At 39.1% G+C, this 13,496-nt stretch overlaps 2 protein-coding genes across 2 annotated transcripts in view; both read left to right on the top strand.

The window, feature by feature from the left end:
• The window catches only part of PSMC4 (proteasome 26S subunit, ATPase 4), a 277,421-nt gene that overhangs the window by 143,500 nt on the left and 120,425 nt on the right, over positions 1-13,496 (top strand). The gene's annotated exons all lie outside the window — the stretch shown is intronic.
• The window catches only part of MEGF8 (multiple EGF like domains 8), a 172,158-nt gene that overhangs the window by 131,537 nt on the left and 27,125 nt on the right, over positions 1-13,496 (top strand). The window contains exons 33-34 of the mRNA XM_086864863.1: positions 1,072-1,186; positions 10,361-10,571. Of these exons, the coding sequence (XP_086720989.1) occupies positions 1,072-1,186; positions 10,361-10,571 (326 nt within the window). The remainder of the gene's footprint in view (positions 1-1,071; positions 1,187-10,360; positions 10,572-13,496) is intronic.

The raw sequence follows: 13,496 nt of genomic DNA, 5'->3' as shown, positions 1-13,496 counted from the left end.
AATTGGAATTTTGGGGGGGTTTGGGGAGATTTTGGGGGGAAAATCGGGATTTTGGGAGGGAAGTTGGGATTTTGGAGGGGATTTGAGAAGAAATCGGGAAAATTTGGGGTTTTGGGGGAGAAAATTGGGATTTTGGGTGGGAGAATCCGAATTTTGAGGGGGTTTGGGGGGGGAGAATCGGGATTTTGGGGGGAAAAATTGGAATTTTGGTGGGGTTTGGAGGGGGTTTGGGGGAAAAATCGGGATTTTGGGGGGGAAAAATGAGGATTTTTGGGGGGAAATTGGGATTTTGGGGGTTTTGGGGTGGAAAAATTGGAATTTTGGGGGGAAAAATCAGGATTTATGGGGGGGGTTGGGGGGATTTGGGGAAAAATTGGCAGAATTTTGGATTTCGGGGGGAAAAAAGGGGAAAAATTGGGATTTGGGGGGGAAATTTGGGAATTTTGGGAAAATGGGGGAATTTTGGAGGGGAAAAAGTGGGAATTTTGAAAGGGAAAAATGGGGAATTTTGAGGGGAAATTTTGGGAATTTTGAGGTGAAAATTTTGGGAATTTTGAGGTGGAAATTTTGGGAATTTTTAAGGGGAAATTTTGGGGATTTTTAAGGGGAAAATTCGGGAATTTTGAGGGGAAATTTTGGGGATTTTGAGGTGGAAAATTCGGGAATTTTGAGGGGAAATTTTGGGAATTTTGAGGGGAAATTTTGGGAATTTTGAGGTGGAAAATTCGGGAATTTTTAAGGGGAAAATTCGGGAATTTTGAGGGGAAATTTTGGGGATTTTGAGGTGGAAAATTCGGGAATTTTGAGGTGGAAAATTTGGGAATTTTGAGGGGAAATTTGGGAATTTTGAGGGGAAATTTTGGGAATTTTGAGGTGGAAAATTCGGGAATTTTGAGGGGATTTGGGGAGAAATCAGAGGGTCCTGGGGTTGGATTTCGGGGAGGTTTGGTGGGAAATTTGGGGCAGATTTTTTTGGGGGGGGATATGCAAATGACATGCAAATAATATGCAAATTATATGCAAATGATGTGTAAATGATATGCAAATGAGATGCAAATGACCCCCGCACAGGTTGGGGTGCTCCCCCATCCCCTCCCCCTGCGCCCCCTCCCCACGGGACCCCCTGGAGTGCCGGCGGCTCCGGAGCTGCAGCGAGTGCCTGGCCCAGCACCCCCTGGGGGGCTCGGTGAGACCCCCAAAAACCGCCCCAAAAATACCCCAAAAACAGCCCAAAAATACCCAAAAAACAGCCCAAAAAACAGCCCAAAAACAGCCCCAAAGTACCCCAAAAACAGCCCCAAAATACCCCAGAAACAGCCCAAAAATACCCCAGAAACAGCCCCAAAAACAGCCCCAAAATACTTCAAAAACAGCCCAAAAAACAGCCCCAAAATACCCCAAAAACAGCCCAAAAATACCCCAGAAACAGCCCCAAAAACAGCCCCAAAATATCCCAAAAACAGCCCAAAAATACCCCCAAAACAGCCCCAAAAACAGCCCCAAAATACCCCAAAACCACCCCAAAAATACCCCAAAAAACAGCCCAAAAATACCCCAAAAACAGCCCAAAATACCCCCCAAAATATCCCAAAAACAGCCCAAAAATACCCCAAAAACAGCCCAAAAAACAGCCCAAAAATATCCCAAAAACAGCCCCAAAAACAGCCCAAAAACACCCCAAAATATCCCAAAAACAGCCCCAAAATACCCCAAAACCAGCCCCAAAATACCCCAAAAACAGCCCCAAAATACCCCAAAAACAGCCCAAAATACCCCCCAAAATATCCCAAAAACAGCCCAAAAATACCCCAAAAACAGCCCAAAAAACAGCCCAAAAATATCCCAAAAACAGCCCCAAAATACCCCCAAAACAGCCCCAAAATATCCCAAAAACAGCCCCAAAATACCCCAAAAACAGCCCCAAAATACCCCAAAAACAGCCCCAAAATACCCCCAAAACAGCCCCAAAATATCCCAAAAACAGCCCCAAAATACCCCAAAAACAGCCCCAAAATACCCCAAAAACAGCCCCAAAATACCCCAAAAGCAGCCCCAAAAACAGCCCAAAAAAGCCCCAAAAATATCCCTAAAATACCCCAAAAACAGCCCCAAAATACCCCAAAAACAGCCCCAAAAACAGCCCAAAAATATCCCAAAAACAGCCCAAAATATCCCAAAAATATCCCAAAAACCGCCCCAAAAACAGCCCAAAAATATCCCAAAAACAGCCCCAAAATACCCCCAAAACAGCCCCAAAATATCCCAAAAACAGCCCCAAAATACCCCAAAAACAGCCCCAAAATACCCCAAAAACAGCCCCAAAATACCCCCAAAACAGCCCCAAAATATCCCAAAAACAGCCCCAAAATACCCCAAAAACAGCCCCAAAATACCCCAAAAACAGCCCCAAAATACCCCCAAAACAGCCCCAAAATACCCCAAAAACAGCCCAAAAACAGCCCAAAAACAGCCCAAAAAACAGCCCAAAAACAGCCCAAAAGTACCCCAGAAACAGCCCAAAAATACCCCAAAAACAGCCCCAAAAATACCCTAAAAACAGCCCCAAAATACCCCAGAAACAGCCCCAAAAACAGCCCCAAAATACTTCAAAAACAGCCCAAAAAACAGCCCCAAAATACCCCAAAAACAGCCCCAAAATACCCCAGAAACAGCCCGAAAAACAGCCCCAAATACCCCAAAAACAGCACCAAAAATACCCCAAAAACAGCCCCAAAAACAGCCCCAAAATATCCCAAAAATACCCCAAAAACAGCCCAAAAATACCCCAAAAACAGCCCCAAAATACCCCAAAAACAGCCCCAAAAACAGCCCCAAAATATCCCAAAAATACCCCAAAAACAGCCCAAAAATACCCCAAAAACAGCCCCAAAATACCCCAAAACCAGCCCAAAAATACCCCAAAAACAGCCCAAAAATACCCCCAAAACAGCCCAAAAATACCCCAAAAACAGCCCAAAAATACCCCAAAACCAGCCCTAAAATACCCCAAAAACAGCCCAAAAATACCCCAAAACCAGCCCAAAAATACCCCAAAAACAGCCCCAAAATACCCCAGAAACAGCCCAAAAATGCCCCAAAAACAGCACCAAAAATACCCCAAAAACAGCCCCAAAATATCCCAAAAATCCCATTTTTTCACTATAAAAAAGCCCCAAAATTCCCATTTTTTCACCGAAAAAAACCCACAAAAATCCCATTTTTCCACCAAAAAACCTCATTTTTTCACCAAAAAAATCCCATAAAAATCCCATTTTTCCACCAAAAAACCTCATTTTTTCACCAAAAAAATCCCATAAAAATCCCATTTTTTCACCAAAAATTCCCATTTTTTCACCAAAAAATCCCATAAAAATCCCATTTTTTCTCCAAAAAACCTCATTTTTTCACCGAAAAAAAGCCCAAAAATTCCCATTTTTTCACCAAAAAATCCCATTTTTTCACCAAAAAAATCCCACAAAAATCCCATTTTTTCCCCGAAAATTCCCATTTTTTCCCCAAAAAACCCCATAAAAATCCCATTTTTCCACCAAAAATCCTCATTTTTTCACCGAAAAAATCCCATAAAAATCCCATTTTTTCACCAAAAATCCTCATTTTTTCCCCAAAAAAAACCCATAAAAATACCATTTTTTCACCAAAAAAACCCCATAAAAATCCCATTTTTTCACCAAAAATTCCCATTTTTTCACCGAAAAAAATCCCATAAAAATCCCAATTTTTCCCCAAAAAACCCCATAAAAATCCCATTTTTCCACCAAAAAATCCCATTTTTTCACTGAAAAAACCCCACAAAAATCCCATTTTTTCACCGAAAAAAACCCATAAAAATCCCATTTTTCTACCAAAAAATCCCATTTTTTCACTGAAAAAATCCCATAAAAATCCCATTTTTTCACCAAAAAACCCCATAAAAATCCCATTTTTCCACCAAAAATCCTCATTTTTTCACCGAAAAAAAGCCCAAAAATTCCCATTTTTTCACCAAAAAATCCCATTTTTTCACCGAAAAAACCCCATAAAAATCCCATTTTTCCACCAAAAAATCTCATTTTTTCACCGAAAAAAAGCCCAAAAATTCCCATTTTTTCACCCAAACTTGCCTTTTTTCCCCCAAACCCGTGGGCAGGCTCCCCCCGGCTGCAAGTGGTGCACCAACTGTCCGGAGGGCGCGTGCATCGGCACCGCTAAAATCCCATTTTTACACTGAAAATAATCCAGAAAAATCCCATTTCTCCACTAAAAATTCCCATTTTTTCACCATCAAAAATCCCAATTTTTCCCCAAAAAAACCTCATTTTTTCACCGAAAAAAACCCCATAAAAATCCCATTTTTTCACCAAAAAACCCCATTTTCTCACTGAAAAAACCCCATAAAAATCCCATTTTTTCACCAAAAATTCCCATTTTTTCACCATCAAAAATCCCAATTTTTCCCCACAAAACCCTATAAAAATCCCATTTTTCCACCAAAAATCCTCATTTTTTCACCAAAAAAAACCCATAAAAATCCCATTTTTTCACCAAAAAATCCCATTTTTTCACCAAAAAAATCCCATAAAAATCCCATTTTTTCACCGAAAAAACCCCATAAAAATCCCATTTTTTCACCAAAAAACCCCATTTTCTCACTGAAAAAAACCCACAAAAATCCCATTTTTTCACTGAAAAAACCCCATAAAAATCACATTTTTTCACCAAAAAATCCCATTTTTTCACTGAAAAAAACCCACAAAAATCCCATTTTTCCACCAAAAAATCCCATTTTTTCACCGAAAAAAGCCCATAAAAATCCCATTTTTTCACCAAAAAATCCCATTTTTTCACCGAAAAAATCCCATAAAAATCCCATTTTTTCACCAAAAAATCTCATTTTTTCACCGAAAAAAGCCCATAAAAATCCCATTTTTTCACCGAAAAAACCCCATAAAAATCCCATTTTTTCACCTAAAAAACCCCATAAAAATCCCATTTTTTCACCAAAAAATCCCATTTTTTCACCGAAAAAAGCCCATAAAAATCCCATTTTTTCACCTAAAAAAGCCCATAAAAATCCCATTTTTTCACCAAAAAAATCCCATAAAAATCCCATTTTTTCCCCCAAAATTCCCATTTTTTCACCCAAACTTGCCTTTTTTCCCCCAAACCCGTGGGCAGGCTCCCCCCGGCTGCAAGTGGTGCACCAACTGTCCGGAGGGCGCGTGCATCGGCACCGCTAAAATCCCATTTTTACACTGAAAAAAACCCAGAAAAATCCCATTTCTCCACTAAAAATTCCCGTTTTTTCACCATCAAAAATCCCAATTTTTCCCCAAAAAAACCTCATTTTTTCACCGAAAAAATCCCATAAAAATCCCATTTTTTCACCAAAAAATCCCATTTTTTCACTGAAAAAACCCCATAAAAATCCCATTTTTTCACCAAAAAACCTCATTTTTTCACCAAAAAAAAGCCCAAAAATTCCCATTTTTTCACCCAAACTTGCCTTTTTTCCCCCAAACCCGTGGGCAGGCTCCCCCCGGCTGCAAGTGGTGCACCAACTGTCCGGAGGGCGCGTGCATCGGCACCGCTAAAACCCCATTTTTTCACTGAAAAAAACCCAGAAAAATCCCATTTTTCCACCAAAAAATTCCCATTTTTTCACCATCAAAAATCTCAATTTTTCTCCAAAAAAATCCCATTTTTTCACCGAAAAAAACCCATAAAAATCCCATTTTTCCACCAAAAAACCTCATTTTTTCACTGAAAAAATCCCATAAAAATCCCATTTTTCCACCAAAAATCCTCATTTTTTCCCCAAAAAAAACCCATAAAAATCCCATTTTTTCCCCCAAAATTCCCATTTTTTCACCGAAAAAATCCCATAAAAATCCCATTTTTTCACCGAAAAAACCCCATAAAAATCCCATTTTTTCACCAAAAAACCCCATTTTTTCACTGAAAAAAACCCATAAAAATCCCATTTTTTCACCAAAAAAACCCCATAAAAATCCCATTTTTCCACCAAAAAACCTCATTTTTTCACCGAAAAAAAGCCCAAAAATTCCCATTTTTTCACCAAAAAATCCCATTTTTTCACCAAAAAAACCCCATAAAAATCCCATTTTTTCACCAAAAATCCTCATTTTTTCACCGAAAAAACCCCACAAAAATCCCATTTTTTCCCCGAAAATTCCCATTTTTTCACCGAAAAAAACCCATAAAAATCCCATTTTTTCACCAAAAAACCCCATTTTTTCACTGAAAAAACCCATAAAAATCCCATTTTTTCACCGAAAAAACCCCATAAAAATCCCATTTTTCCACCAAAAATTCCCATTTTTTCACCATCAAAAATCCCATTTTTTCCCCAAATAACCCCATAAAAATCCCATTGTTTCACCAAAAAATCCCATTTTTTCACCGAAAAAACCCCATAAAAATCCCATTTTTTCACCAAAAAATCCCATTTTTTCACCAAAAAAATCCCACAAAAATCCCATTTTTTCACCAAAAAATCCCATTTTTTCACCAAAAAAACCCCACAAAAATCCCATTTTTTCCCCGAAAATTCCCATTTTTTCACCGAAAAAAACCCATAAAAATCCCATTTTTTCACTGAAAAAATCCCATAAAAATCCCATTTTTTCACTGAAAAAAAACCCATAAAAATCCCATTTTTTCACCAAAAAATCCCATTTTTTCACTGAAAAAAACCCATAAAAATCCCATTTTTTCACCAAAAAACCTCATTTTTTCACCGAAAAAAGCCCAAAAATTCCCATTTTTTCCCCAAAAATTCCCATTTTTTCACCCAAACTTGCCTTTTTTCCCCCAAACCCGTGGGCAGGCTCCCCCCGGCTGCAAGTGGTGCACCAACTGTCCGGAGGGCGCGTGCATCGGCACCGCTAAAATCCCATTTTTACACTGAAAATAATCCAGAAAAATCCCATTTTTCCACCAAAAATTCCCATTTTTTCACCGAAAAAATCCCATAAAAATCACATTTTTTCACCAAAAAAAACCCATAAAAATCCCATTTTTTCTCCAAAAAATCCCATTTTTTCACCGAAAAAAGCCCATAAAAATCCCATTTTTTCACTAAAAAAATCCCATAAAAATCCCATTTTTTCACCAAAAAATCCCATTTTTTCACCGAAAAAACCCCATAAAAATCCCATTTTTTCACCGAAAAAAGCCCATAAAAATCCCATTTTTCCACCAAAAAACCTCATTTTTTCACCGAAAAAAAGCCCAAAAATTCCCATTTTTTCACCCAAACTTGCCTTTTTTCCCCCAAACCCGTGGGCAGGCTCCCCCCGGCTGCAAGTGGTGCACCAACTGTCCGGAGGGCGCGTGCATCGGCACCGCTAAAATCCCATTTTTTCACTGAAAAAAACCCAGAAAAATCCCATTTTTCCACTAAAAATTCCCTTTTTTTCACCATCAAAAATCCCAATTTTTCCCCAAAAAAACCTCATTTTTTCACCGAAAAAATCCCATAAAAATCCCATTTTTTCCCCAAAAAACCTCATTTTTTCACCGAAAAAACCCCATAAAAATCTCATTTTTTCACCAAAAATTCCCATTTTTTCACCATCAAAAATCCCAATTTTTCCCCAAAAAACCCCATAAAAATCCCATTTTTTCACCAAAAAATCCCATTTTTTCACTGAAAAAACCCCATAAAAATCCCATTTTTTCACCAAAAAATCCCATTTTTTCACCGAAAAAAAAGCCTAAAAATTCCCATTTTTTCACCAAAAAAACCCCATAAAAATCCCATTTTTTCACCGAAAAATCCCATAAAAATCCCATTTTTTCACCGAAAAAACCCCATAAAAATCCCATTTTTCCACCAAAAATCCTCATTTTTTCACCGAAAAAAACCCATAAAAATCCCATTTTTTCACCAAAAATCCTAATTTTTTCACCGAAAAAATCCCAGGAAAATCCCATTTTTTCACTGAAAAAAACCCACAAAAATCCCATTTTTTCACCAAAAAATCCCATTTTTTCACTGAAAAAAACCCATAAAAATCCCATTTTTTCACCAAAAAACCCCATTTTTTCACTGAAAAAAACCCATAAAAATCCCATTTTTCCACCAAAAATTCCCATTTTGTCACCAAAAAAAACCCATAAAAATCCCATTTTTTCACCAAAAAACCTTATTTTTTCACAGAAAAAGCCCCATAAAAATCCCATTTTTTCACCAAAAAAAACCCATAAAAATCCCATTTTTTCTCCAAAAATTCCCATTTTTTCACCGAAAAAAATCCCATAAAAATCCCATTTTTTCACCAAAAAACCTTATTTTTTCACAGAAAAAGCCCCATAAAAATCCCATTTTTTCACCAAAAAAAACCCATAAAAATCCCATTTTTTCTCCAAAAAATCCCATTTTTTCACCGAAAAAAGCCCATAAAAATCCCATTTTTTCACCAAAAATTCCCATTTTTTCACCGAAAAAAATCCCATAAAAATCCCATTTTTTCACCAAAAAACCCCATTTTTTCACTGAAAAAAACCCATAAAAATCCCATTTTTCCACCAAAAATTCCCATTTTGTCACCAAAAAAACCCCATAAAAATCCCATTTTTTCACCAAAAAACCTTATTTTTTCACAGAAAAAGCCCCATAAAAATCCCATTTTTTCACCTAAAAAACCCCATAAAAATCCCATTTTTTCACCAAAAAATCCCATTTTTTCACCAAAAAAATCCCACAAAAATCCCATTTTTTCACCAAAAAATCCCATTTTTTCACCAAAAAAACCCCACAAAAATCCCATTTTTTCCCCGAAAATTCCCATTTTTTCACCGAAAAAAACCCATAAAAATCCCATTTTTTCACTGAAAAAATCCCATAAAAATCCCATTTTTTCACTGAAAAAAAACCCATAAAAATCCCATTTTTTCACCAAAAAATCCCATTTTTTCACTGAAAAAAACCCATAAAAATCCCATTTTTTCACCAAAAAACCTCATTTTTTCACCGAAAAAAGCCCAAAAATTCCCATTTTTTCCCCAAAAATTCCCATTTTTTCACCCAAACTTGCCTTTTTTCCCCCAAACCCGTGGGCAGGCTCCCCCCGGCTGCAAGTGGTGCACCAACTGTCCGGAGGGCGCGTGCATCGGCACCGCTAAAATCCCATTTTTACACTGAAAATAATCCAGAAAAATCCCATTTTTCCACCAAAAATTCCCATTTTTTCACCGAAAAAATCCCATAAAAATCACATTTTTTCACCAAAAAAAACCCATAAAAATCCCATTTTTTCTCCAAAAAATCCCATTTTTTCACCGAAAAAAGCCCATAAAAATCCCATTTTTTCACTAAAAAAATCCCATAAAAATCCCATTTTTTCACCAAAAAATCCCATTTTTTCACCGAAAAAACCCCATAAAAATCCCATTTTTTCACCGAAAAAAGCCCATAAAAATCCCATTTTTCCACCAAAAAACCTCATTTTTTCACCGAAAAAAAGCCCAAAAATTCCCATTTTTTCACCCAAACTTGCCTTTTTTCCCCCAAACCCGTGGGCAGGCTCCCCCCGGCTGCAAGTGGTGCACCAACTGTCCGGAGGGCGCGTGCATCGGCACCGCTAAAATCCCATTTTTACACTGAAAAAAACCCAGAAAAATCCCATTTCTCCACCAAAAAATTCCCATTTTTTCACCATCAAAAATCCCAATTTTTCCCCAAAAAAAACCTCATTTTTTCACCGAAAAAATCCCATAAAAATCCCATTTTTTCACCAAAAAACCCCATTTTCTCACCGAAAAAACCCCATAAATATCCCATTTTTCCACCAAAAAACCTCATTTTTTCACCGAAAAAATCCCATAAAAATCCCATTTTTTCACTGAAAAAACCCCATAAAAATCCCATTTTTCCACCAAAAATCCTCATTTTTTCAGCGAAAAAACCCCATAAAAATCCCATTTTTTCACCAAAAAATCCCATTTTTTCACTGAAAAAATCCCATAAAAATCCCATTTTTTCACCGAAAAAAACCCATAAAAATCCCATTTTTTCACCAAAAAATCTCATTTTTTCACCGAAAAAAGCCCATAAAAATCCCATTTTTTCACCAAAAAAATCCCATAAAAATCCCATTTTTTCACCAAAAAATCCCATTTTTTCACCAAAAAAATCCCATAAAAATCCCATTTTTTCACCGAAAAAACCCCATAAAAATCACATTTTTTCACCAAAAAATCCCATTTTTTCACCGAAAAAAACCCATAAAAATCCCATTTTTTCACCAAAAAACCTCATTTTTTCACCGAAAAAAAGCCAAAAAAATCCCATTTTTTCACCAAAAATTCCCATTTTTTCCCCCAAACCCGTGGGCAGGCTCCCCCCGGCTGCAAGTGGTGCACCAACTGTCCGGAGGGCGCGTGCATCGGCGCGGGCGGCAGCTGCCGCCGGGAGAACGATTGTCGCATCAACCAACGGGAAATCTTCGCTCCCCAAAACTGCTCCGAGGCCGCCTGCGGAGCGCCCGACTGCCCGCGCTGCGCCGCCGCAGGACGCTGCATGTGGACACGGCAGTTCAAGAGGACAGGTGAGCAAAAAAATTGGGAAAAAATTGGGAATTTTGGGGGAAAAAATTGGGAATTTTTTGGGATTTTTTTGGGATTTTTTGGGGATTTTTTGGGGAATTTTTTGGGATTTTTTAGGATTTTTTTGAGATTTTTTGGGGGATTTTTTAGGATTTTTTAGGATTTTTTTAGGATTTTTTTGGGATTTTTTGGGATTTTTTTGGGATTTTTTAATGGAATTTTTGGGGGATTTTTTTGGATTTTTTAGGATTTTTTAGGATTTTTTTAGGATTTTTTGGGGATTTTTTTGGGATTTTTTTGGGATTTTTTGGGGGATTTTTTTGGATTTTTTTGGATTTTTCATGGATTTTTAATGGATTTTTTGGGGATTTTTTTGGGATTTTTCGGGATTTTTTTAGGATTTTTTATGGATTTTTTGGGGATTTTTTGAGGATTTTTTTGGAATTTTTGGGGAATTTCTTTGAGATTTTTTATGGATTTTTTTTGTGATTTTTCAGGGGATTTTTTTGGCATTTTTTAGGATTTTTTTGGGGATTTTTTTAGGATTTTTTGGGGGATTTTTTAGGGATTTTTTGGGATTTTTTGAGGCTTTTTTAGGGATTTTTGGGGGGATTTTGGGGGGATTTGGGAGCGCCCGACTGCCCGCGCTGCGCCACCGCAGGACGCTGCATGTGGACACGGCAGTTCAAGAGGACAGGTGAGAAAAAAATTCCAAAAAAAATTTGGGAATTTTTAGGGATTTTTTAGGATTTTTTTTGGAATTTTTTTGGGGTTTTTTTAGGATTTTTTTGGGATTTTTTGGGATTTTTTATGGATTTTTTATGGAATTTTTGGGGATTTTTTTGGGATTTTTTATGGATTTTTTTGGAATTTTTTGGGGAATTTTTTGGGATTTTTTTAGGATTTTTTGGGGATTTTGGGGGGTTATTTTAGGATTTTTTGGGGATTTTTTATGGATTTTTACTGGATTTTTTTGGGATTTTTTTGGGATTTTTTTGGGATTTTTTTGGAATTTTTGGGGAATTTTTTGGGATTTTTTGGGGATTTTTTAGAAATTTTTTTGGAATTTTTTAGGGATTTTTTAGGATTTTTTGGGAATTTTTTGGGGATTTTTTGGGGATTTTTTTAGGATTTTTTGGGGATGTTTTAGGATTTTTTTGGGATTTTTTGGGGGATTTTGGGGTATTTTTTATGGATTTTTATTGGATTTTTTTGGCATTTTTGGGGATTTTTTGGGGATTTTTGGGGGATTTTTTGGGGTTTTTTTAGGATTTTTTTGGGATTTTTTGGGAATTTTTGGGATTTTTTGGGGATTTTTTGGGGCATTTTTTGGGATTTTTTGGGGATTTTTTGGGGATTTTTTGGGGCATTTTTTGGGATTTTTTGGGGATTTTTTAGGATTTTTTGGGGATTTTTGGGGGGATTTTTTTTGATTTTTTAGGATTTTTTAGGGATTGTTTAGGATTTTTGGGGGGATTTTTTTTGGGATTTTTTGGGGATTTTTTGGGATTTTTTATGGATTTTTTGATAATTTTGGGGGAATTTTGGGGGATTTTTTGGGATTTTTTGAGATTTTTTGGGGATTTTGGGGGGGATTTTTGGGGGGGATTTGCTTCTCACCTGATCCCACCTGACCTCACCTGATCCCACTTGATCTCACCTGTCCCATCTCACCTGCGCTCATCTGATCCCACCTGATCCCACTTGATCTCACCTGTCCCATCTCACCTGTCCCATCTCACCTGTCCCATCTCACCTGATCTCACCTGATCTCACCTGACCTCACCTGTCCCATCCCACCTGTCCCACCTCACCTGTCCCATCTCACCTGTCCTATCTCACCTGTGCTCACCTGTCCCATCTCACCTGACCTCACCTGTCCCACCTCACCTGTGCTCACCTGTCCATCCAGGTGAGACCCGTCGCATCCTGAGTGTCCAGCCCAGCTACGAGTGGACGTGTTTCAGCCACTCCCTGCTCACCTGACCTCACCTGTCCCATCTCACCTGATCCCACCTGATCCCACCTGATCTCACCTGTCCCATCTCACCTGTCCCATCTCACCTGATCTCACCTGTCCCATCTCACCTGTCCCATCCCACCTGACCTCACCTGTCCCATCTCACCTGTCCCATCCCACCTGACCTCACCTGACTTTACCTGTGCAGGTGAGACCCGTCGCATCCTGAGCGTCCAGCCCAGCTACGACTGGACGTGTTTCAGCCACTCCCTGCTCACCTGACCTCACCTGTCCCATCTCACCTGATCTCACCTGTCCCATCTCACCTGTCCCATCTCACCTGTCCCATCTCACCTGTCCCATCTCACCTGTGCTCACCTGTCCCATCTCACCTGTCCCATCTCACCTGACCTCACCTGTCCCACCTGATCTCACCTGATCTCACCTGTCTCACCTGTCCCATCTCACCTGTGCTCACCTGTCCCATCTCACCTGTCCCATCCCACCTGTCCCACCTGATCTCACCTGTCTCACCTGTCCCATCTCACCTGTCCCATCTCACCTGTCCCATCTCACCTGTCCATCCAGGTGAGACCCGTCGCATCCTGAGCGTGCAGCCCAGCTACGACTGGACGTGTTTCAGCCACTCCCTGCTCACCTGACCTCACCTGTCCCATCCCACCTGTCCCACCTCACCTGTCCCATCCCACCTGATCCCACCTGATCTCACCTGTCCCATCTCACCTGTCCCATCCCACCTGACCCATCTCACCTGACCTCACCTGTCCCATCTCACCTGACCTCACCTGTCCCATCTCACCTGTCTCACCTGTCCATCCAGGTGAGACCCGTCGCATCCTGAGTGTCCAGCCCAGCTACGACTGGACGTGTTTCAACCACTCCCTGCTCACCTGACCTCACCTGTCCCATCCCACCTGTCCCATCTCACCTGACCTCACCTGTCCCA

The sequence above is a fragment of the Cyanistes caeruleus genome, chromosome 28, assembly GCF_971803275.1.
Source record: "Cyanistes caeruleus chromosome 28, bCyaCae1.hap1.1, whole genome shotgun sequence".
NCBI classification, from domain to species: Eukaryota; Metazoa; Chordata; class Aves; order Passeriformes; family Paridae; genus Cyanistes; species Cyanistes caeruleus.
Note: the sequence above shows the minus strand (reverse complement) of the source record. Positions and strands in the feature narration are given on the sequence as shown.